Genomic DNA, 21,910 nt, shown 5'->3' with positions numbered 1-21,910 from the left:
GTGTGTGGTGTCGTCTTTCCCTTGTCTGGTTACTCCCGTCGGCTAAAGACACGCATGTGGGCTGTGTATTTTTAACATATACGCATTTTATACACGTGTTATTATTTACCCACGCCAGTTGTTAGGTTTGGAAGGGGGACACCTCTCAACGTAACCCAGGTTCCAGGCTTTGATGCAGGAATTGTAGCTTTTGAATTGGAGAGCATGCAGCCCATACCCCCCCCCCCCCCCCCCCACAAATGATGAATTTATCGACCAGTTCTGCTTTCTGTGTTCTGTGTCGTCCCCTAGCCTAGCCACTGACTGCAGTTTCCTCTGAGCACATTTCATGGGTTTGCCAGAGGGAAACAAAGTGTCTAAATATAGATACTGTAGTCAGATGGTCTAACAGAAAGATCATTACCCTTGAAGCAGCAACTGGACGTTTAAATAGTCTTATAGCGCTATCTAAATGTGAAGTTCACGTGTGGGCCTTTTTTGTTGAATGCAACAAGTCCCCTGGAAGAAGACAATAGCTTACACCACCTGCTGATGTTTGTAGAAAAGAATTGAACGAAGTTTTGGAAGTACATCTTTTTACTGCGCAAACCTGCATGTTTGAATACACCTGTAAAGAAAAAAAGAAACAAGCCTTTGAAAAGACTTGCTGTTGGTCCAGCACATCTCCTTTGATGTGTGCGAGATTAAATGACATCACAGGAGGTCAATTGGCTGAAGTTGGCGTAAGACCCGCCCTCCACCGAAATAAATTACCCTCCCATATAAAAAGATGTGCAGAACATAAAGTACAGCTGGTGCGGTAGTCAAGGACAGTTTTCGTCTGGAAGTAAGCATAGTGGCGCGCGCTGGATTCTCAGTTTGGCATCACTAAAGCGCTTTCTCGACGCACAGGCCTTCTCGACGCACAGACCCTCAGAACATAAAGCAGTAAAGTCTACAGCGAAGCAGGATGCCGAAGCCTCTGACAGACCAAGAGAAGAGGAAGCAAATTTCCGTGCGGGGGCTGGCCGGCGTGGAAAATGTTGCAGACCTCAAGACAAATTTTAACCGTCATCTGCACTTCACGCTGGTGAAAGACCGTAATGTGGCCACCAGACGCGACTACTATTTCGCACTGGCACACACGGTTCGCGACCACCTCGTCGGAAGATGGATCCGTACGCAGCAGCATTACTACGAGAAAGACCCCAAAGTAAGCAGACTGATGCCGCAGTTCTTTCCTCCCGGCACGTACACCACACTGACAGTGCATGGGTACATACGGGGGAGGGGTCGACTCCATCGGGTACACAGTGTTACTCTCTCAGACAATCGATGACAAAAGGTGTCAGCATGACAGTTTTAGGCACAGTCCCGGTGCCATTCGGGCAAAACGACATTGCTATTCTTATCGTATTTTTAGGCTATTTTGTTTCTTTTTTGGTCCAAAATGAATTACGTGCGCCTTGACAGCTGTATTCAGTGCGGTGGATTTCAAAGCCCTTATGTATTACATAATCGTGTGATGCATGATATCTGATGCGATTTTAATTCGTAAATGCAAAAGCTATTCGTTTTTAAGGACCAAAAGAATAACCTAAGCTGTATCTTACTCTAATAAAATAATTTCTGAGATGTGTTGCTTTGTTTTAAGTCGACACATCTAAAGAGAGAAATTATATTATTCTAGTCAACAGGTCATGTCCAGCCAACAATAGCTTGTTGATCCAAATGTGATAATGCATGTTCCTAGAATGTAAAATATTTATATCTTAAGTCCATATATCAGATTTTTTTTGCCGCAGAATAGGTTAGGTTATTTCTGTATCTCTGTATCTATCTATCTTTACTAATAGCCCACATTTGTCACAGTGAATGCACTGTCACACTGAAAATGTCAGGATGAAACTGGATTATCCCCTAAAGTTGGAACAACAGGAGTAAGGCCTTTAAGCATAACTCGATCAGAAGCACGCATCATGTGGTTCGCATCACAATCTTCTAACTCTCATTGGAGCTGCAAACCTTTATTATGTCTGACACACACACACATGCACGCGCGCGCACAGACACACACACACAGACACACACAGACACACACAGACACACACACACACACACACACACACATACCTACCTCACACTGCCCCCCCCACCCCCACCCCCACTCCCACACACACTTCCACTGCTGCAGTGTCATCCACTGTCTGGTAATGTGCACCGTCACACACACCACACACACGGCCTCCGCTTACCAGGTAGCAGTAGTTTAGCCATTAAAAGGGGCCTCGCAAAAAATTGTATTGTAACAGAATGGTATCTGAATGTATTATAGCCCCGAGGGATATAATACATTCACCAGTATTAACAATTTAAGAATAGTATCTGACATGCCAGACACACACACACAGGTCATATCTGCTACTCGGTACCAAAATGATGCCTAATAGTTTAGTTTCATATCAATGCTTTCTCTGTGTGTGTAATGTATTGTGCAGTAGTCAACTGATGAAATGAAAAACCTCGCCCAAAAAGAAAAGAGAGACATTAATGTTATAAAGGCCTACTGCAGCCTTAACGTAGATCACTGCAGTTATAATGTCTTCTCTCAGGAGCAGTTCATTCTCCCCCACGTAAGGAAGTTGACCCTCTAGTCCAGTCTGTGTTATTCTCTTGTCTATTAAACACAGCTCTCTGTGAATGGCTGGCATCTGGACAGTACTGTCTAACCTTTCCAAAGACCAATCAGTATTTCTATTTTTACTTGCCCACAAATGTCAATGCCAGCCTCACACTTACACACACACACGCATACACAAAAGAGTTTGTGTGTGTGTGTGTGTGTGTGTGTGTGTGTGTGTGTGTGTGTGTGTGTGTGTGTGTGTGTGTGAGAGAGAGAGAGAGAGAGAGAGAGAGAGAGAGAGAGAGAGAGAGAGAGAGAAAAAGAGTGAGTGTGTGGGGGCAGGGGGTACTGCTGTGGACACTGTGCACTGAGTGAACTACCTACTAGCCGACACTTTAAGAGTATTAGCTTCCTTGCTAACACGCCCACCTCCCGTGCCTGAGGTTGTGAGCTTTCTGTGTGAGACTGTACTTGTCTACACAATGGCGATGACATTGCAACTGTCCATTCACACTCAAAACGAACTTTCACAATGAAGTCATCAGTGTTAAAGTCTCAGTATAAGTGTGTAGAGGTGATTGGCTACTGTTCAGCTGTCTATGTTCATAGAGTTATGCAGTAAGGAATGAGTGCTATTTTAGCCCACTGAGAAGGACCTTGACCTTTTTTGACCTTTCCTTTGTGAGCCAGGATGGGTAACACTAAAGACAATACCAAACACTTACAGACTTGTTCCGAGGTATTATTAGCAAGGCATGATGAGTGATGGATAAACTATAAAGGCTTATTATACGGCTCTTCACAATGCAAGTAGAACGCTCCATTGACTTGAATGGGATTTCCCAAAGTTCTACCGGTCACTATTTCTTGATAGAGGTCCTCCAATCGGTCCTTATTTTCCCGATAATGACCAGCGTTGTCTGAGGAAAAAAGAATATACTTGCTTGGGGCCAATTGGTGTGTAGACTTTTCTTTATACAGTACTAGTTACTTTTATTTTGGCCCAGCACCCCGTTCTAGACTTCTTGGATGTGCGTGCTTGCTGGACATTTCTCATGATGATGGATACAGTATATGCCTTAAAAGTTGTTGCTGGAAGGACGTCCACCAAGGGCGAATGCCTTATCCCACAATGTTATCAAAAGGGAAACATAGGTCCTGTATCTGCCTCGTGATGTGGATCCACTTCAGGGCCCACGCTGCACCCTCTCACCAAGTTTGATGAATATCACGCCAGTATTTGTTCTGAAATCCTGCAGAAATAAAAAAAAAAACACAACAGACAGGCAAACAAAACCAAACAAAGCACACCCTAAACATTAGGCCGACTTATGTAATAATGATGATATAGTGGTGGGATAAAGCCAAGTCCATAGGGAAACTTAATTGGGTTTATATTAAAAGAATAAAGTTATTCATCATAAAAATGTAGCCAACAACACAGTTCTTACTCTCTTGTATATTCTGATATCTTCAGCTTTTGACTTTGTCATTACAGTAGTCCTTGTGCGCACACTTACACAGCACGCCTGACTAACAGTACAAAATGAACTTGCGTTCAACAATACAACTTGCACACCAGTTTCCTCAAGGCCGGGAATGCTGTTATATATCCCCATATATGGTTGTGTTCTGTTGAGATGATAACAGGAAGCGACCGTGGGTGAGAGAGAGAGAGAGAGAGAGTGAGAGAGCGGGAGTTCAAATGTGTTTGTGTTTGTGTCTGTGCAGCGTGTGTACTACCTCTCCCTGGAGTTCTACATGGGCCGCACGCTGCAGAACACCATGGTGAATCTGGCGCTGGAGAACGCTTGTGACGAGGCCATCTACCAGGTGAGTCATCCACCAGGTGAGCGGCCGACCCACTGGGCTAGCCAGCGCCTCGCCAGGGATGTGTTTTCAAGTACGTGGTTTAGTGACACACCTGGTTAAGTTTGAAGAATTAGGAGAATGAATTCATTAGCAAGACTTTATTGTCATTATATACAGAGCAAACAACGGAGTCAGGTGGGCAACTCCAACTCCTTGGTGTATGAGAAAAGTCCAAAATGAACAAATAATAATAATAATGATAATAAAAGATTGAAAAAGCACAAGAACAACACAGGGTAAAAGTACATTGTAAACAGTTAGATGGTGTTATTTTTGCACTATAATGTTCCCTTGGGCTTATTACAGTTCAGAGGAAGTGAACCCAGAGGTTCTTGGTGGAAGAGACCAATAATGGCTTCATTCATGCCCAAAGGCTTTCTTTACCCAGGTTTGTCTCTAAACCACATACTTGAAATATCACAGCAGTTCATGACCCAGTTCACAAATCACAACATGGATGGTACCCAATGATGTTACCCATAATACACCACATCAGGGACATATCTAATTACATAGACATACATTATTCATGTCAAGGAAATGGCCGCAAAGGGTATTTTGCATTAGCAAGACATTTTTTTGGGCAAGCCACATAATCTTGCAGAGTAATTACTCCCCCCTCCATTTTGAAAAATTACATGTTTCAACAACTTAGATCAGCCGAAGTGCCATGCCAGGTTATGCTCTTTCATGCAGTAATTAGAATAACTTTAGTTATGTAATACACTGTGGCGTATCAGAGTTGGTTAGTCCCAGACGCACGTGTCCATGTATGGTTATGGTGTCAGTGATCCAACCCTCACACTCTCTGAGTGTGAATCTGAACGTGGCCCAGTCGAGCAGGCTAGTGGCTTGTTTTGACGCCGTTTTTTCTGAGTAGAGTAAAACGGAATCATCTTTCTGGCTGACCGAGCTCTCCCTCCTCCGCTGTCACACGGCGTGAGCTTGGAGTGATGTCACGAAGCGGGGCCAACTGTCCCGTCTCATCTAATCCCCACGCCGAGCTCATGAGGGATGAGCGGCGGTTTTTGCACACCGTCTACTGACTGTGTTCCTTCCTCTGCGCTGGTATCAGAATGCTGTTCAGCTGTTCTGTCTGTCAGCCTGATTTGTTTTGTATTCACCGAGACGGCATCCATTTAATTAAGATTGCATTCACCAGCATTTTGACTGGATGAAACAGCACAACTCTAGTCTGATACAAAATGTCTTCTCAGGTGGACTGAGATGATGAGTGGCTGTCTTGTATGTTGCTATGGGGTGATGTGCACTGAGTGATGATGTGTTGCTGACGCTTATTGATGATGCGTTTATCAAGCTCGGCCTGGACATGGAGGAGCTTCAGGAAATGGAGGAGGATGCCGGCCTAGGAAATGGTGGCCTTGGCCGTCTTGCAGGTAACACTCACGACCCCCCCCCCCCCCCCCCCCCACACACACACACACCATAAATACACACACACACACACACCTTTTCCGCATCCCATGCCTACCCACATATACACACAAACACACAGACAGAGAGGGAGAGAGACTTCACACTTCTTCCATCTTTGCCTAATCGGTTGAGACAATTTGTTGTCCAAAGTGTCTTCATCTCTAGTGAATGGCTGTTGAAGACACTCCAGTCGTATTAAGTCATAACATTAGTGATATAAATAAGTAAATACATACAGTATAGATAAATAATATATAGACAGCCTTCCCATAGACCCTCCATCAATCCTCTGTTGTTCTCCTGGTATAGAAGCTATTCTATGCATGGTCCCTGTCAAACAAAACCAATAAACTAAACTAAACTAAACTAAACTAAATCCTCTGTTGTGCCGCAGCATGCTTCCTGGACTCCATGGCATCTCTGGGTCTTGCTGCCTATGGCTACGGAATCCGCTACGAGTTTGGCATCTTCAACCAGAAGATTTCTGACGGCTGGCAGGTAGGCTACTTTGGCTTCGGTGTCAATAAAAATGGGATGGCCTAAAATAAGAAAATTGTGTAATTGCCGATGCGTACATGTGGCATTGTTACAGTGATTGACACCGACCTTTCCACAGATTGAGGAGGCTGATGATTGGCTGCGCTATGGCAACCCATGGGAGAAGGCCCGTCCTGAGTACATGCGGCCGGTGCACTTTTACGGCCGGACGGAGCACCACCCCGACGGAGTGAAGTGGGTCGACACACAGGTCAGAGGTCACCGTGTGTCACCATGGATCAGTGTTGCCAGATTGGTTTGACTGATTTCCGCCCAATCACCCCGCCGTCTTCAGCAAAATAACGACCAATTACGTTTTTCTCAGAGAAACCATTGAACTCAAAATGTTATTTGCCCGCCTATTTTCCCCTGCCGAACGATGTAAAAAGAAGCCCAATTGGGCGGGCACCCGCCCAATCTGGCAACACTGCCATGGATCAGTAGGGCTTTATACACCTTCATCTACCATTTGTCTTTTCATGTGTCGTTTCTTTTCCACCTTCATACAACAGTGACTTGTTTTATAAATGTCATAAGTACTGTAACTCGCCACTCACTAGGTATCTACACCCTCATGTACAGTATATGACAAACAATATGACCCAGCACCAGGCAATGTCTCCCCGCCGTTGCACACAAACGAGTGCTAATTGAATTTCTAGGCAGAATGATTTGGCTAATTTAGTAGCAAATTACCCATAACTGCATTAAAGTAAGTACGAGTACAGCTATGTTTCAGCATAATTACATTTTTATAGTGTGTTTGATTAACAGATAGACAGTGTTGTAAAGTCGGCCTCTTGGCTCCTGTTCTGTCTCTGCTTTCAGGTTGTGCTGGCGTTGCCCTACGACACTCCAGTTCCTGGTTACAGGAACAACATTGTGAACACCATGAGGCTGTGGTCAGCTAAAGCCCCCTGTGAATTCAACCTGAAGGACTGTGAGTGAACCGACCTTTGAAATGTGTGTGTGTGTGTGTGTAAAGTAATAACGTGTGGTTCGACACATGCAAATACTCTTTGTGGACATGCAAATATCAGTCATGGTGGTAGTGTATGCCAGTGGAGCATGACAAGCTCGCCTATGTTATACGTGATGAGTTCAGATGCAAAACCCTCTGAACGCCACCTCGGTCATCAATGAGATAACGATGGTGAGTGAATGCTCTCCATACATAGTATATGAAGAGTTCAGATGCAAAAGCCTCTAAAAGCTGCTTCAAAACCCCACTGAATACCAGATTTTCCAGATGGAAGTGGCTTCTGATTAGCTGTATTACTCCTTACGCCTTACCAATCTTTGGTTAAACCACTGGCCCACAGTGTGAGCAGGCTGTCTCACATGCTGTGTGTTTGTGTCTTGTGTCGTGCCACGCTGTCTGTTTCAACAGTTAATGTCGGTGGCTACATTCAGGCCGTGCTGGACAGGAATCTGGCAGAGAACATCTCTCGTGTCCTCTACCCCAATGACAACGTGAGTGAGAGTCTGAGCAAGTCTCAATGTTGCTGGAAAATATACAACTAATAGTGCCCTTATCCTTATTTAACCACTGGGATATTTTAATGATAATAATGATAATAATAATAAGCTTTATTTGTATAGCACCTTTCAAACACAGAATGCACCTCAATGTGCTTTACATTTGGAACATCTAAGATAATGATAGACGAAAATAATAATGATACATTTTTATAGTCATTACTATTATTATTTCTATTTCTATTATGACGGTGTGGCCATTTTACTTCACCTTACTTCTGTCAGTAGTAGTGGTATAGAATAGTAGAATAGTATAGAGTAATAGAATAGACTAGTATACACCGTATTAACTATTTATTTTTTATTTAACCTTTATTTAGCCAGGATTGTCCCATTGAGACTGAGCGTCTCTTCTGCCAGGGAGTCCTGGTCAAAGGGCAGCCAAACACATAGTTCCAGACACAGACAAACACACATTTACATAAAACACAGTAGCAGCTAAGAGTTTTGTGAAATACCTCTAAAAGCAATGACATTCCTCAGTGCACACAGTATTAATGTCTCTCTTAAAAGTATCCAATGAAGGCAAAGAGTCCATACTCCATGTATTCTATGTTTGTGTTGATCACAGTTCTTTGAGGGCAAGGAGCTGCGCCTGAAGCAGGAGTACTTTGTGGTGGCCGCCACTCTTCAGGACATCATCCGCCGGTTCAAAGCCTCCAAGTTCGGCTCCACCGAGGTGGTGCGTGTGGACCTGACCACCCTCCCCGACAAGGTGAGGTATAGAGGGTGCCTCTCATGCAGCGTTTATACGTCCTCCCTCGCTCCTCGATGCCTCGATCCTCACTGATCCACATAAAGAATGATGGGGGGGAAACAATGGGATAGTCTATCCAGTGTTAGTTATAGATCAGTGGGAACGCCCCTCGAGGATCGAGCATCGAGGATCGAGGAGGCATGTTGAGAGGCACCCATAGAGTATTCTAGAACTGATAGTGCCGGTCCTTGGTTGTGATTGGCTGAATAGCATTTGATGCCGTTGTATAATGAGCACAAACTCACACCGTGACCACATTTCGTTCTATATTACTGCGTTACCACCTTGCTTTAAGCATGCCCCCCCATACAATCAAGTGCATTACATTTATTCCTCTAAAGCAAGTTATGTACAGTATGTCAATTATATTATAAGGGCAATTCTCCCCAGAGCAACAAAGTGCCTTGGTCAAGGGCACAATGGTGGAATTGAACCTACAACTTCCCAGGATACTATATGCCAGCTCAGCTCCTTAGCCACTGCACAACCACTGCCCACAATCCAATTTAAGCCGAGCTGAAACAGAGATAATGCTTGGTGTTCGTGAGTGTGTTAGCTTATAGGACGCTCAGCCTCAAGCCATGGGTATTTCATTTTCTGTGATAATGGATATGGGCTGCTGTAATCCCAAAGCGATCTTCATTTCATTACGGTGGTGCAGTGGAAGCGAATTACACTTCAGTGAGATAAAACGAAGAGTGATCTTTTCTGCTGCAGTGCATCCCCTGCACAGCAGATGGCGATAGAGTACATGTTAGACTAGGATGTCCCAGCAATTCCTAACGTTTCATATTAGTCTGCTCCAGTAGCTATACTTAACTCCTAGGAATTCCCAGTTTTACTGTAGCCTACTTCCCATTTACTGAATATATTAGTCACAAACTAAGAATGTGTGTTTTTTTTGTTTTGTTTTTTTGTTTAGCCATTTCTCCCATTTGTTTAGTAGTTCCTGCAAAGGAGTCCCTATAGTTCTCAGTTCCCTAATTTCCTGACATGGGACTTCCATAGGCTCCTTCGGTCGCCTTGTTGTGTTTCCTGCCTGTGTTCTGTTCCGTGCTCTGTGTTCTGTGTTCTGTATTCTGTGTTCTCTGTTCTGTGTTCTCTCCTCTTCTCTGGTTCTGACGTCTGTCCTGCTGCCTGATGTCTGTGCCCACAGGTGGCCATCCAGCTCAACGACACGCATCCTGCCATGGCCATCCCCGAGCTCATGAGGATCCTGCTGGACGATGAGAAACTGAAATGGGACAAGGTGAGGCAGTCGCTATAACACAGTTATGTATAGAGTAGACTATAGCTAGTGTACATGTGGCATGAGGGAGCATTAAGCTGACCTGTGACACCTGACACTTCCCGTCATTTCCCAACTAATAGCCGCAGCTTATACATTGATTTTGCAAAATTTCTTCAGCTTAAAGGTTACGGTGGCAGTTAATATGGTATTAATATGGTTTTGTTTATTTTTACGTGCATATTACACTTTGGCCACATCTTTATGAAGACCGTGTGCCGTCACGTGAAGAACTATTTCAGTTCCCCCGTGGGTCTCGTTATGACCGCATTGTGAAATCAAAATGTTTCAAACAGTGGCTGCATCCTTTTGCAAAATCCTTTCCCATAAGGACCTTAAAATAGCAGTGTTATCATGTAACAGGGGCTTTTTCCTGATTTATTATTCACTTGATGCGTATCAGCTGTCGTCTCACTGTTCCGGCCACAGTGAGAGTGCGACAGCACATGAAAACGGTCTTATCTTGCTGTTATTAATTCATACAGAGATGCCGCTTCTGGATTTGGGTATCAGAGTCTGCTCTTATCACGTGGCTAAAAATGGCCAAAGCTCCTAAATGCTCTCTTGGGAGGACTGATATAATCCTGGATAAAGATGAAAAGTGGCGTCATTCCCATACTGGCCTGTCCTCTCTCTCTCTCTCTCTCTCTGTGTGCGTGTGCGTGTGTGTGTGTGTGTGTGTGTTTGTGTCTTGCTCTCTCTTTTGCTGAATTTTCCGTTTCAATTTCAAAATCTGTGTTGACATAAGAAAAGGTCTTGTGTTTTCAAAGCAACAGATAGATGCATGGATAGATAGATGAATAAGTTTACTATGAATATTCATGAATCACATCAATACTACTATAATAATGTCTCTTTCTCTCTCTCTCTCTCTTTCACTCCTCATTCTTTCTCTGTCTCTCTCTCCCTCTTACTGTACCTATAAACCCCCCCATGAATCTCATCAATAATACTACTATAATAATGTCTCTTTCTCTCTCTCTCTCCTCTCCTCTCTTTCTTTCACTCCTCATTCTTTCTCTGTCTCTCTCTCCCTCTTACTGTACCTATATACCCCCCCATGAATCTCATCAATAATACTACTATAATAATGTCTCTCTCTCTCTCTCTCTCTCCTCTCCTCTCTTTCTTTCACTCCCTCATTCTTTCTCTGTCCCCCCCCCCCCCCCAGGCCTGGGATATCTGCGTGCGCACATGTGCCTACACCAACCACACTGTTCTCCCCGAGGCGCTGGAGCGCTGGCCCATTGACCTCTTCCAGAACCTTCTGCCCCGCCACCTGGAGATCATCTACGAGATCAACCGACGTCACATGGAGGTGCGACAGATAGAGGGGGTTGTGTCCGCACATAGCCGCTGACATTTGTGCGACACGCTTCACTTCTGATGTTTGCCATTGCGACAGATAATGGAACATTAGATTCCATTAGATTCCATTGCAACAGATAATGGAACATTAGATTCCATTAGATTCCATTGCAACAGATAATGGAACATTAGGGCGCTTTCACACCACTAATTCGATTATTTGGTCTGCTTCAGGCAGTGAAATTGTTATTATGTAGCATATAGACTCCAGTGAGGTCCGCTTTCACACCAGAAAACGAACCAAAATTGGCCTGATAGATTTTTCCTCAATGTTTATCTTCTGGTAGAAATCGGCGCCAATTTTGACTCACTATTTTGACCTACAGTCTATGGTTTGGACCCCAGTTCGCGTTCTCACCAGAGGGACCGCACCAGAGGTCGACTTTTGGTGCGGAGTCATGCGGACCGAGACCTCCTCTTTTTGGAGGTCTCGGTCCGCTTGTTTTGGTGCGCACCCGAGTGCGATTAATGCTTTCACACCAACGAAAACTAACCAAACTAAGAGGTTTTGGTACGAATGGACCGTTTGGTGCGCACCAAACGATGTTGGTGTGAAAGCACCCTTAGATTCCATTAGATTCCATTGCGACAGATAGAGGGGGTTGTGTCTAAGGGCCTCCGCACATAGCCGCCGACATTTGTGCGACACACTCCGCTTTTGATGTTTGGTCTACATTAGATTCCATTGCTCTCAATGCAGCCCATGTAGGCTGGGTGAACCCTGCCTGATCTGCTGGCGATTTGGATGTCGCCCTGAAACTCAGGCTGGAAACCTGCACAACTATGTGCCCTGCTTCCTGTCCACAACCTTTGGGTCCAATCACAAGCTAGCTTATCCAAAAGGCACACCTGGATCATTGGTCTGATTGGTTGAAGGACTATCCAAAAGCGTACAGTCGTTTGAACTATGCCCATTGATCACATGCGGTAGAAATAAAGCGCAGACTCCCAGGGCCCAGACTAATGTTCAATCTTAAAAGATGAACAGAATATGATAGCCAGACTAGCAACTCTGCAGACCAGGGTCAAACTTTGGGATGCAGTTGTATTTTTGTCAGCAATGCTCAATACAATCCATTGTTTATCGAATGCTTGTCAGAGAGTTCAACATTTTGGCGCCGAGGTGCGCGGCAAGAGACCACGAGCTCATGTCGGCGCCTATACGCGGAGTGTTTGTGTCTGAGCGTTTAAATAGGATTCAGACTGTGGATATGAAGTCGAGTAGGAAAATATGAGTCAGTAGACCAGAGGGGTTTGACTGGAGTTCTGGAATTTTGATCTGCTTGTCATTTCTGCACATGCACGGTATAGTGTAAATTTATGTTGAGGTTTCTATCTTTGGCACGTCAAAAGAAATACTGGAAAAAAGTTTTTTCTGTTTTACCTGATTTGACATCATGTTGGAGCCATAGGTTGTTTTTTTTTCTCAAACTAGCAGCGACTCAACATTAGTTCCTGCCCAAAAGTGGTAGGTCGTGGTTGAAGGGGGTTTCGGGGAGGGAGGGGCTTAAGTGCATTCATGATTTGAACCAAATTCCTGGAAGGATACTTTGCCCGGCACACCGCCTGAGTTAAACCAATGGCAAGCTGATCGCGTCTGTCCCTACATCATCTTGCCAGATATTCAAAGTTCATAGAGGAAGTTTTTAAGAGGCAGTCCTTCACAGTCGTTCATCTGAGAATCTGCCTGCTCAGCCCTAACGTCATAAATAATAGTATTCCGGTTTCTCTCAGAGTACTCCAGCTAGTATAAGCAGATTTCTCAAAACCGGGAGAAGGGGCTTATCCAGGGCTTTGAGTATCAGAATGTGATGATTTACATGCGCAAACACAAAACACCTGATCATAACTTGGATACTGAAGCGCACGGAAACACATTTGATTCTTCTCACAAAAGTCTCCTTTAGATTCCTCTCCCCTCTGCTGTGCTGTGCTGTGCTGTGCCGTCTCTTTCTTTCTGCTCTAACACCGAGTGCTCTCTCTCTCTCTCTCTCCCTCTCTCTCTCTCTCTCTCTCTCTCTCTCTCTCGCCCACTCAGCGCATAGCCTCGCTCTACCCCGGCGATATGGACCGGATGCGGCGCATGTCCCTGATCGAGGAGGGCGACCAGAAGAAGATCAACATGGCTCACCTCTGCATCGTGGGCTCCCACGCCGTCAACGGGGTCGCCCGCATCCACTCTGACATCATCAAAGCCTCTGTGTACGACCTGCCTGACGCAGTCCTCTGTCCCAGTGATTTCTCTGTTTTCGTAACCATAGGGCAATTCCATGGGAAATAACGTTTTTTTTGTCATGTCCATAGCGCCGATAAAATGTGACGGTATGGTGAATGATGACATGAAATTTGAGCATTTGCTCAAAGAATGGCTGAAGAATGCATAAACAATTAATGTTATCATTCACATCATACAAATACCAAAGTGTTTCATTGCCGTTATGGACGTGACAAAAAGTAAATTTTCCCTGGAATTGCCCTAGAGTCCTTCTCAAGTCCATTATACGTTTATCAGACAATATACATGAGCTTTTCGACTTAGATACCTATAAAATCAAGTTTGTGCTGACCTATAAGAAATACACTATAAACCCCCTAGCTGACAGCTGATGTCTGAATGATTTTTGAGTGATTGCTCTCAAACCCACAATCTCTCTGAAGGCTGTAACCTACTGCTCAATTCATCAAGGCCATGTGTGTTCCATAGTCAGGAAACTGGGTTGCCATCCAACTTGAGGCGTAGGGTATAATGTGACTAAGACGGAAATGGTTTAATTACATGAAAACATATTAGTTGAGATATTATTACACTATTAAGTTGCCCCAACAACCTGTACAGTAGTTTTTTAACTCACAGCTGTTCACAACTTAACTTTCTTAGTTATTTACTTAATAATTTAATAATAATATTAAATAATAATAACATGCATGTGTTGGATGCTATAATCTGGCTGGTTAGTGTCTGACTAGTACCTAACTGCTGGTGTGATATAATTCTTTGTGTCTGCTCTCCTCCACAGTTTCAAGGATTTCTACGAGGTTGACCCCCACAAGTTCCAGAACAAGACTAACGGCATCACCCCCCGTCGCTGGCTGGTGATGTGCAACCCTGGACTCGCCGAGGTCATCGCAGAGGTATGGAATAGAGATAATGTGTGGAATATAGAGATAATGTGTTATGCAATTTAACAACTGACAACAGATGCAAAATAGCCATAAGGTTACTTTGTCGTAGTTCATGTTAATGGGCGCAAAACGAAAAAATAAATAAACTAGAAAAGCACTCAGAGAGCGCAGACCTCCGCCTGTATTTTTCTTCCTAGGTTGTCATACATTTGAACCTAAACTATTCAGATGGCCATACCATGACATTACCCTGCTAAGCAAAAAACATAAACGGCTCCGGAATCCTGACACATCCTGATACGGATCACAAAATTTAATCGTTTCCTCCTTGGGTCATTTCTGACCTTCCCTGAAAATTCAATCGAAATCCATCCATAACTTTTTTGAGTTATCTTGCTAACAAACAGACAGACAGACAAACAAACAAACATACAAACCACGATGAAAACATAACCGCCTTGGTGAGGGTAAAAATGTATAGTACAGTGAGCATGCAAATGTAATGCCCTCTCAAGTGACCTCTTGACCTTTGGCTGATGACCTGTTGCAGAGAATCGGTGAGGAATTCATTCGTGATCTGGATCAGCTGAAACTGCTGCGGAAGTTTGTGGACGATGACGCTTTCCTCCGCGATGTTGCCAAAATTAAGCAGGTACGTTGTTCCACAAATGTTGGTCTTTCGGTTCTTATTCTACGGCAGCTTCAATAAAGCAGCTGTCTCTGGTCTCTGTCTCATTGTGCACACTATAAAACGTGAACTCTAGCAGGAACTATTAGGGCTGAATTGGAGACCATATCATTGGGTGGATTTGACTTGATGTAGCCGCCTGCAGCCGTCTTAAACTGACTGCATACGAGATTCTGATACGTTTTCAACCCAGAATAGTGCGTACGTCATGGTTGAAAACGTATCAGAATCTCAGAAATATGCAGTTATGCAGTCGTCTTAAGACGGCTGTCAAGTCGACTCTCACTACTGTTTTCCCCTGAGCCTAAGACCACACCCCCAATCTGATTCCTCTGCAGGAGAACAAGATGAAGTTCGCCGTCCACCTCGAGGAGCACTACAATGTGAAGATCAACCCCAACTCCATGTTTGACGTCCAGGTGAAGAGGATCCACGAGTACAAGAGGCAACTGCTCAACTGTCTCCACATCATCACCCTCTACAACCGTCAGTGATTCTCCTGATCAATTCCGTTTCAATACCGAAGTCAGATTAATTTATTAAAGATTTACATGCCAGGATACACCAGCAGAAATACTCAAACAAACTAAATGCTAAAACAGTACAACCTGATTTGTGTTGCAATGCAGTAAACATTAGAGCAGAGACATGGAAGACATGACCAAAATACTGTTAAAAGTACTAAACTAAATCAAACGTACTACGATAGTTTTGTTCGTATTTTAAAACATGTATAAGCTCAAGGAGGAAAAGAGGTTGTGTCTTTTGTTCTCATAAAAGCTGACTCACTCTGTTTTTCAATCAGGCATAAAGAAGGAACCCAATAAGGTGTGGACCCCTAGGACAGTCATGATTGGAGGAAAGGTAAGTTATTATTTTGTAGCGGGCGTTTTGGTCTGCTTTTACTCTTGTATAAGAATTTTACGAGTCGTGACTGACTCATGACTGTGGCCTTAATTGGGACACAGCTTCTGCCTTTAGGCTGACATTTACAACATGTCCTAGTGGGGTGCAGTTTTCTGTACGCATTTTGTAATGTGATTTGTTGAAGTGGTGTAGTCTAAAAATGAAATGCCAATTTGAGGATGAAAATGTGTTTTACTGCTAAGTCCATTCATGAATAATGTGTTTTATTCTATAACAATTATTCAACATAATAATCACACATTTTGAGGCAAACATGTACATGGATAATGTCATGCACATAACCTGATTGGGAAGCTGCCACTTCAGGTAGCCTGATTGTGCAGCCAAACTACCCCTCCCTCTTGAAGTACCCTGATTGTGCAGCCAAACTACCCCTCCTCCTTGAAGTACCCTGATTGTGCAGCTAAACTACCCCTCCTCCTTGAAGTACCCTGATTGGGAAGCCAAACTACCCCTCCTTCTTGAAGTACCCTGGTTGGGAAGCCAAACTACCCCTCCTTCTTGAAGTACCCTGATTGGGAAGCCAAACTACCCCTCCTTCTTGAAGTACCCTGATTGGGAAGCCAAACTACCCCTCCTTCTTGAAGTACCCTGGTTGGGAAGCCAAACTACCCCTCCTTCTTGAAGTACCCTGGTTGGGAAGCCAAACTACCCCTCCTTCTTGAAGTACCCTGGTTGGGAAGCCAAACTACCCCTCCTTCTTGAAGTACCCTGATTGGGAAGCCAAACTACCCCTCCTTCTTGAAGTACCCTGATTGGGAAGCCAAACTACCCCTGGCTCCTCTTTAAGTACCCTGATTGTGCAGCTAAACTACCCCTCCTTCTTGAAGTACCATGATTGGGAAGCCAAACTACCCCTGGCTCTTTAAGTACCCTGATTGAGAAAGTTACCCCTCTCACTTTAAGTACCCTGATTGTGATGATACCTCTCTCTCTCTCTCTCTTTAAGGCTGCTCCTGGCTACCACACCGCTAAGATGATCATTCGCCTCATCACAGCCATTGGTGAGGTGATCAACCACGACCCTGTGATCGGTGACCGCCTCAAGGTCATCTTCCTGGAGAACTACCGCGTCACCTTGGCTGAAAAAGGTATGCGTCAGCATACAACGTCTCACTAATGATGCAGACAGAGTGCAGGCAAGCAGACATGCAAACCAGAGGCCAGATTTCAGTGGAACGTTACCAATGGTTCTACTCCTTCCTCCCCCTCTCTCTCTTTCTCTCTCTCTTTCTTCGTCTGTCTTGTGTAATTTCTGTCTTTCTCTCTCTCTGACACACTCTACTCTTTCACTCTCTCTGACAACCCTCTTTTGCTCTCTCTCACACACATCCTCTCTCTTATTCTCTCCCACACACACACTCCACCCCCCCTCTCCCCGACATACAAACTCCCCCCTCCCTCCCTCTCTCTCTGACATAAACCCCCCTTCCCCGTCTCTCTCCCACATACACATTACACACTCCACCCCCTCCCCCCCCCACACACACACACACACTCACTTCTTTCTCTCCCTTCCTTTCCTTCCTCAGCCATCCCTGCTGCCGACCTGTCGGAGCAGATCTCCACGGCGGGCACCGAGGCGTCCGGCACGGGCAACATGAAGTTCATGCTGAACGGCGCCCTCACCATCGGCACCATGGACGGCGCCAACGTGGAGATGGCCGAGGAGGCGGGCGAGGAGAACCTCTTCATCTTCGGCATGAGGGTGGACGACGTGGAGGCCATGGACAAGAAGGGGTGAGCTGGGAAATGTAGTTTTTTTCCCCCCCTTCCTCTTCTTCAAAATGGGAGTTGGAGCTTTCATTACAGTTGGCAGTTTCCAGGGTACTTGGGACTTGTACAGACCATTTAACCTCCTTCCTTTTTTCCTTAGACAAACATTCCTATGAAACAATTTAGACTTTCTTTCTGCCTATCGTCACTGAGTTCCTCACCCTTTTTCTCACTGTGCAGATACAACGCAAACGAGTACTACAACCGCATTCCCGAGCTGAAGCAGGCTATGGATCAGATCGGTGGCGGCCACTTCAGCCCCAAAGAACCCGAACTCTTCAAGGATCTAGTCAACATGCTCATGAACTATGACAGGTAGGATTGGGAGCTGCTATGGCCATGGTCTAACACCACCTTTGGATTAAGCATTCTGTCATAGTGTAATAACAGTGTAATGAAGTCTACATACAATTATCTGTTCAGTTATTTTAGGCGTCCGTGTGAATATCTCAGTGTCACCCACCTAGTGACCCGTACACTTGGTCCCCTTAGAATTATAGGATTCCAACTGCATTCTGAGTATCATTCAGCTTCAAAGTTTTAGAATTCCATAGAGTTGTATTGATAAGTAGAACACAACCCTTTAAATGTAATGTCCAAAAATGCATACAACTTGCAAAAAAAATTATAATAAAAAAACCCTCACCTTATGAACTTGTCACAGAATAAGAATGTGTCAATAACTCAATTTTGACAAAACTGTCAGATAGAACCTTATAATTCTAAGGGAACGGCTTGTAAAGTAAACAAACGGCACAGTGCACTATTATAAAGAGCTATATAAAGAGTCATACAAGGCTCGATTGTAAAGAGCCATACAGGATTTCCTGTATACATACACGCCCCATCGACAATGACGCCAATGGAACTGTCCCGCGTGGTCCCAATATGGCCACCGCCGCGCTGAGGCTTCAGGTGTATGACGTAGATGCGCTATCCAGTGTTCTTTATAGATCAGTGGTCTTCACCCAGCGGCCAGCCCACCTGTGCTCTGTAGGCCTACAACCTCTCATGGTTTCCTCTACTGATTTGGTTGCATGTTTGTTGTGGTATGTTTACTCAAGGTTTAAGGTCTTTGCTGACTACGAAGACTACATCAAATGCCAGGACAAAGTCAGTGCTTTGTACAAGGTACGTTCTTTAAGCATTCCATCAATTCATATTCAACTGTAGGCCTAATCTGTATGATGAAACTGTAAACACTATGACAAACTATTAAGTGATTGTGGTAAACATGCTAAATTATGCAGTGTCATAATGGGCAAATAGCAAAATCGCCTTGTGTATGTGTAGGCCTATAGAAGTCCTCGCCTCCACTAGAATAGGTGAAAAGATAAGTGTCTGGTTGTTTCATGTGCTTCAGCTGTTTGTTTTTTTCCTTCCTATCAGAACACAAAAGAGTGGACGAAGAAGGTGGTGCTCAACATCGCCGGCTGCGGCAAGTTCTCCAGCGACCGCACCATCGCCCAGTACGCCCGTGAGATCTGGGGAGTGGAACCCACCTTGGAGAAGATCCCCGCCCCCGACGACTAAATCCGCCCGCGTACCTGTATCAGCCTAACTCACCTCGCCCCACCTAACCTGACCTAAACCCACTCAAAGAAAAGGGCATAGTGTTAGCATAACAACATGTACACTGCACTAAGAAAGCTTCTCATCCATAAGCTATTGACCCCCCCCATAGTGATGAATTGATCTGTGTATAACAGTGTTTGGTGTAGTTGATGATAATGAGTGAATGTAGCAAAAAAAACCCCACTGTTTTCTGGTAGCCGGTTTACAAGCATATAGCAAACTTCCTGCGTAACACGTTTTGGTAATCAGTAGGAGTAGGTGTGCTTACTCAATGTAAACACTGTTCAGCACAGTGCACTCGATGTGGACCAGTGTGTGATTGTGTCCGCCCTCTAGTGCAAAACCTATTTGACCAACTCTCCTCGACGACCACTTCAGTCAGCCTTCCCTCGATCACCAGCAACTTTCCCTCAGTAACATAGCACTGGTCAAAATCTTGGCCCCAAAAAGTTCACCCAGGATAACGACCCACATCTTTATCAAGACGGGATCAAGCATGACAATGTCTTCCTTATGATATCAGACAACTATGGAAACACACACAGTAGCCTTTTATAGTAGATTCAGTCGCTGTGGCATAGGCATACATATACACTGTGAAGTTGCCTAAAGACAAACGCACTCTTGTTTGTGTTCGGTAACGAGACCGAGAGTTCGATCACGTTGACTTTAGTTTCGTCATCAGCTGAGTCATCGCTCAGCACGGTGTTCTGTTTTGGGTGCAGTTACATTTTAGCCGACGCATTTCAGGCCCAAAGGTCCGATTCCTGAAACCTTTCCCATGACATCGCAATACTAGACTACTGGTTTTTTTGGTGCCTGTAGAGTGTTTCCCATGTGTTTGTTTGTTTGTTTGTTTGTTTTGTGCAGTGTTGGTTACAGGGGCTGCAGCATCCAGTCCCCTTGGTAAACAAAACGACTCATCCTCCTACCTTTGATGGTGCTTCTGTTGTTGTCAGGCTCAGTTAACGTTTAGTCTGGTACTTCCTCACTGGTGAACATGTCCGCTGTCTGTTGTGCCGCCGCTTCCGAATTACAGGTGTCTGCTCTGTGGAAACTCTCGTACTCTCACTTTCCTCCTCTCACCGCCAAGCCAAGCCAAGCAACACAATGCTGACTGAATCTATCCTCCGATACAATACTGCCTTCTCTTCTCCTACACTCGTTTTGCCTCACAGCCTCTCTCAAGACTACTGCCTTAACTCAGTACAATGTGTATGTGTGTGTGTGTGTAAGTGTGAGAGTGTGTGTGTGTGTGTGTGTGTGTGTGTGTGTGTGTGTGTGATCACTCCAGCCCATGATCTCCCGTTGATCTCAGTGTATGCTTGCAGGGGTGAAAAAAAACAAAGCTTTGCTTGATGTAACAAAAACTAATTTTAAAAGCATGATTGTGGCCGTAGGACTACTGGTTGCGCTTGTATTGTGTCTGAAAGTAAAACTTAAAGATGACTTTACAACTAAACTTGATTTGAATGGACATGAACATGCAGGCATACACTAGGAAGGGCCAGGCCAAACAGATTGACCAATGATTGTACCTTGGTTTGGACGTTTGAGGAGAAGTAATTTAAAGTAACCTTAGGTACAATGACACAAATTAATTGATACAAGTCACTATCTTTCCTAAAACATAAATCATGTTTTAACAGTATGGACTTGTACAAGCAGTACAGTTTACTAATTAGTCATCAATTAGGCTTGTATTTTGTACCTATGCAGCTGCTTAAAGTATAAAGTGTATTTGGCTAATTGTCCTGTTGTCCTTCCAATATCCGAATGTTATTGTCCCCACTGTAACTGCTGAAGCCAGTCACAGCACTGCGCATGTGTCATCCTACTGATACCCTTAGGAGAGCTGCAAAAACAAATAAAGGAGATGAAGTCTACTGAAATGGCCTTTTCCTTGCTTCATACTTTATTTCCGTTGTGAATGTTCTCAAAAGTTGTCTGAAATGTGTGGACAAATATTGTGCCTTTCTTGTGAGGGACTCGTTCACCACCATGCCCCTGAAAAAAAGAGTACATTTATATCTTTTTTTAATCTCGGGGTTCAATGACCGTAGCAAGTACTTGTCTTAAGACATTTGGTATCAGTTTTTTCCTGTCCAGGTTACATACTTTGCTTCCAAGGGGAGGGGTGGGGGGGTTGTCATTAATATTAGTTGTTAAGTTAGTATTCCAACGTTATGACACCTCTGGTCACAGATGCAAAAAACATTTGAATGATGACTTCTGGTGATTTTTGTGGAAAGAGAAGGGAAGGGTTTAGAAGAAGCAACTACCCCCAGAGGCTTGGGCTTAGGGCCCCCTGAGCTCTTGGGCCCAGTGGGCCCATTCAGAAATCCAACCCTGGACTGGACATCGCAAGACCTGTGGTATTACTCCATTTGTCTCCAAAATGTAAGCTATGTATTTTTATAC

The 21,910-nt window shown here is 44.4% G+C and overlaps 1 protein-coding gene across 1 annotated transcript; it reads left to right on the top strand.

Annotated features, from left to right (window-relative positions):
- The first annotated feature begins 805 nt into the window (after positions 1–805).
- pygmb (phosphorylase, glycogen, muscle b) lies at positions 806–21,375 on the top strand. The gene is made up of 20 exons (XM_062516134.1): positions 806–1,192; positions 4,334–4,435; positions 5,793–5,871; positions 6,306–6,409; positions 6,528–6,659; positions 7,277–7,388; positions 7,839–7,921; positions 8,559–8,702; positions 9,901–9,993; positions 11,204–11,350; positions 13,439–13,602; positions 14,418–14,532; positions 15,074–15,175; positions 15,550–15,697; positions 16,017–16,075; positions 17,088–17,229; positions 17,671–17,878; positions 18,095–18,229; positions 18,979–19,045; positions 19,304–21,375. The coding sequence occupies exons 1-20, from the start codon at positions 950–952 to the stop codon at positions 19,445–19,447; spliced, it is 2,523 nt and encodes an 840-aa protein (XP_062372118.1). The 5' UTR covers positions 806–949; the 3' UTR covers positions 19,448–21,375.
- Positions 21,376–21,910: the final 535 nt, after the last annotated feature.

Source organism: Sardina pilchardus, chromosome 16 (assembly GCF_963854185.1).
Source record: "Sardina pilchardus chromosome 16, fSarPil1.1, whole genome shotgun sequence".
NCBI classification, from domain to species: Eukaryota; Metazoa; Chordata; class Actinopteri; order Clupeiformes; family Clupeidae; genus Sardina; species Sardina pilchardus.
The sequence above is the reverse complement of the archived record's forward strand: the minus strand, read 5'-3'. Positions and strand labels throughout refer to the sequence as shown.

Excerpts from the sequence above, each read along its gene's own strand:
- pygmb (XM_062516134.1), top strand. The coding sequence starts at position 950 with ATGCCGAAGCCTCTGACAGACCAAGAGAAGAGGAAGCAAATTTCCGTG. Across the intron at positions 9,994-11,203 it reads AGAAACTGAAATGGGACAAG|GCCTGGGATATCTGCGTGCG; the intron begins GTGAGGCAGTCG and ends CCCCCCCCCCAG. Across the intron at positions 18,230-18,978 it reads ATGCTCATGAACTATGACAG|GTTTAAGGTCTTTGCTGACT; the intron begins GTAGGATTGGGA and ends TGTTTACTCAAG.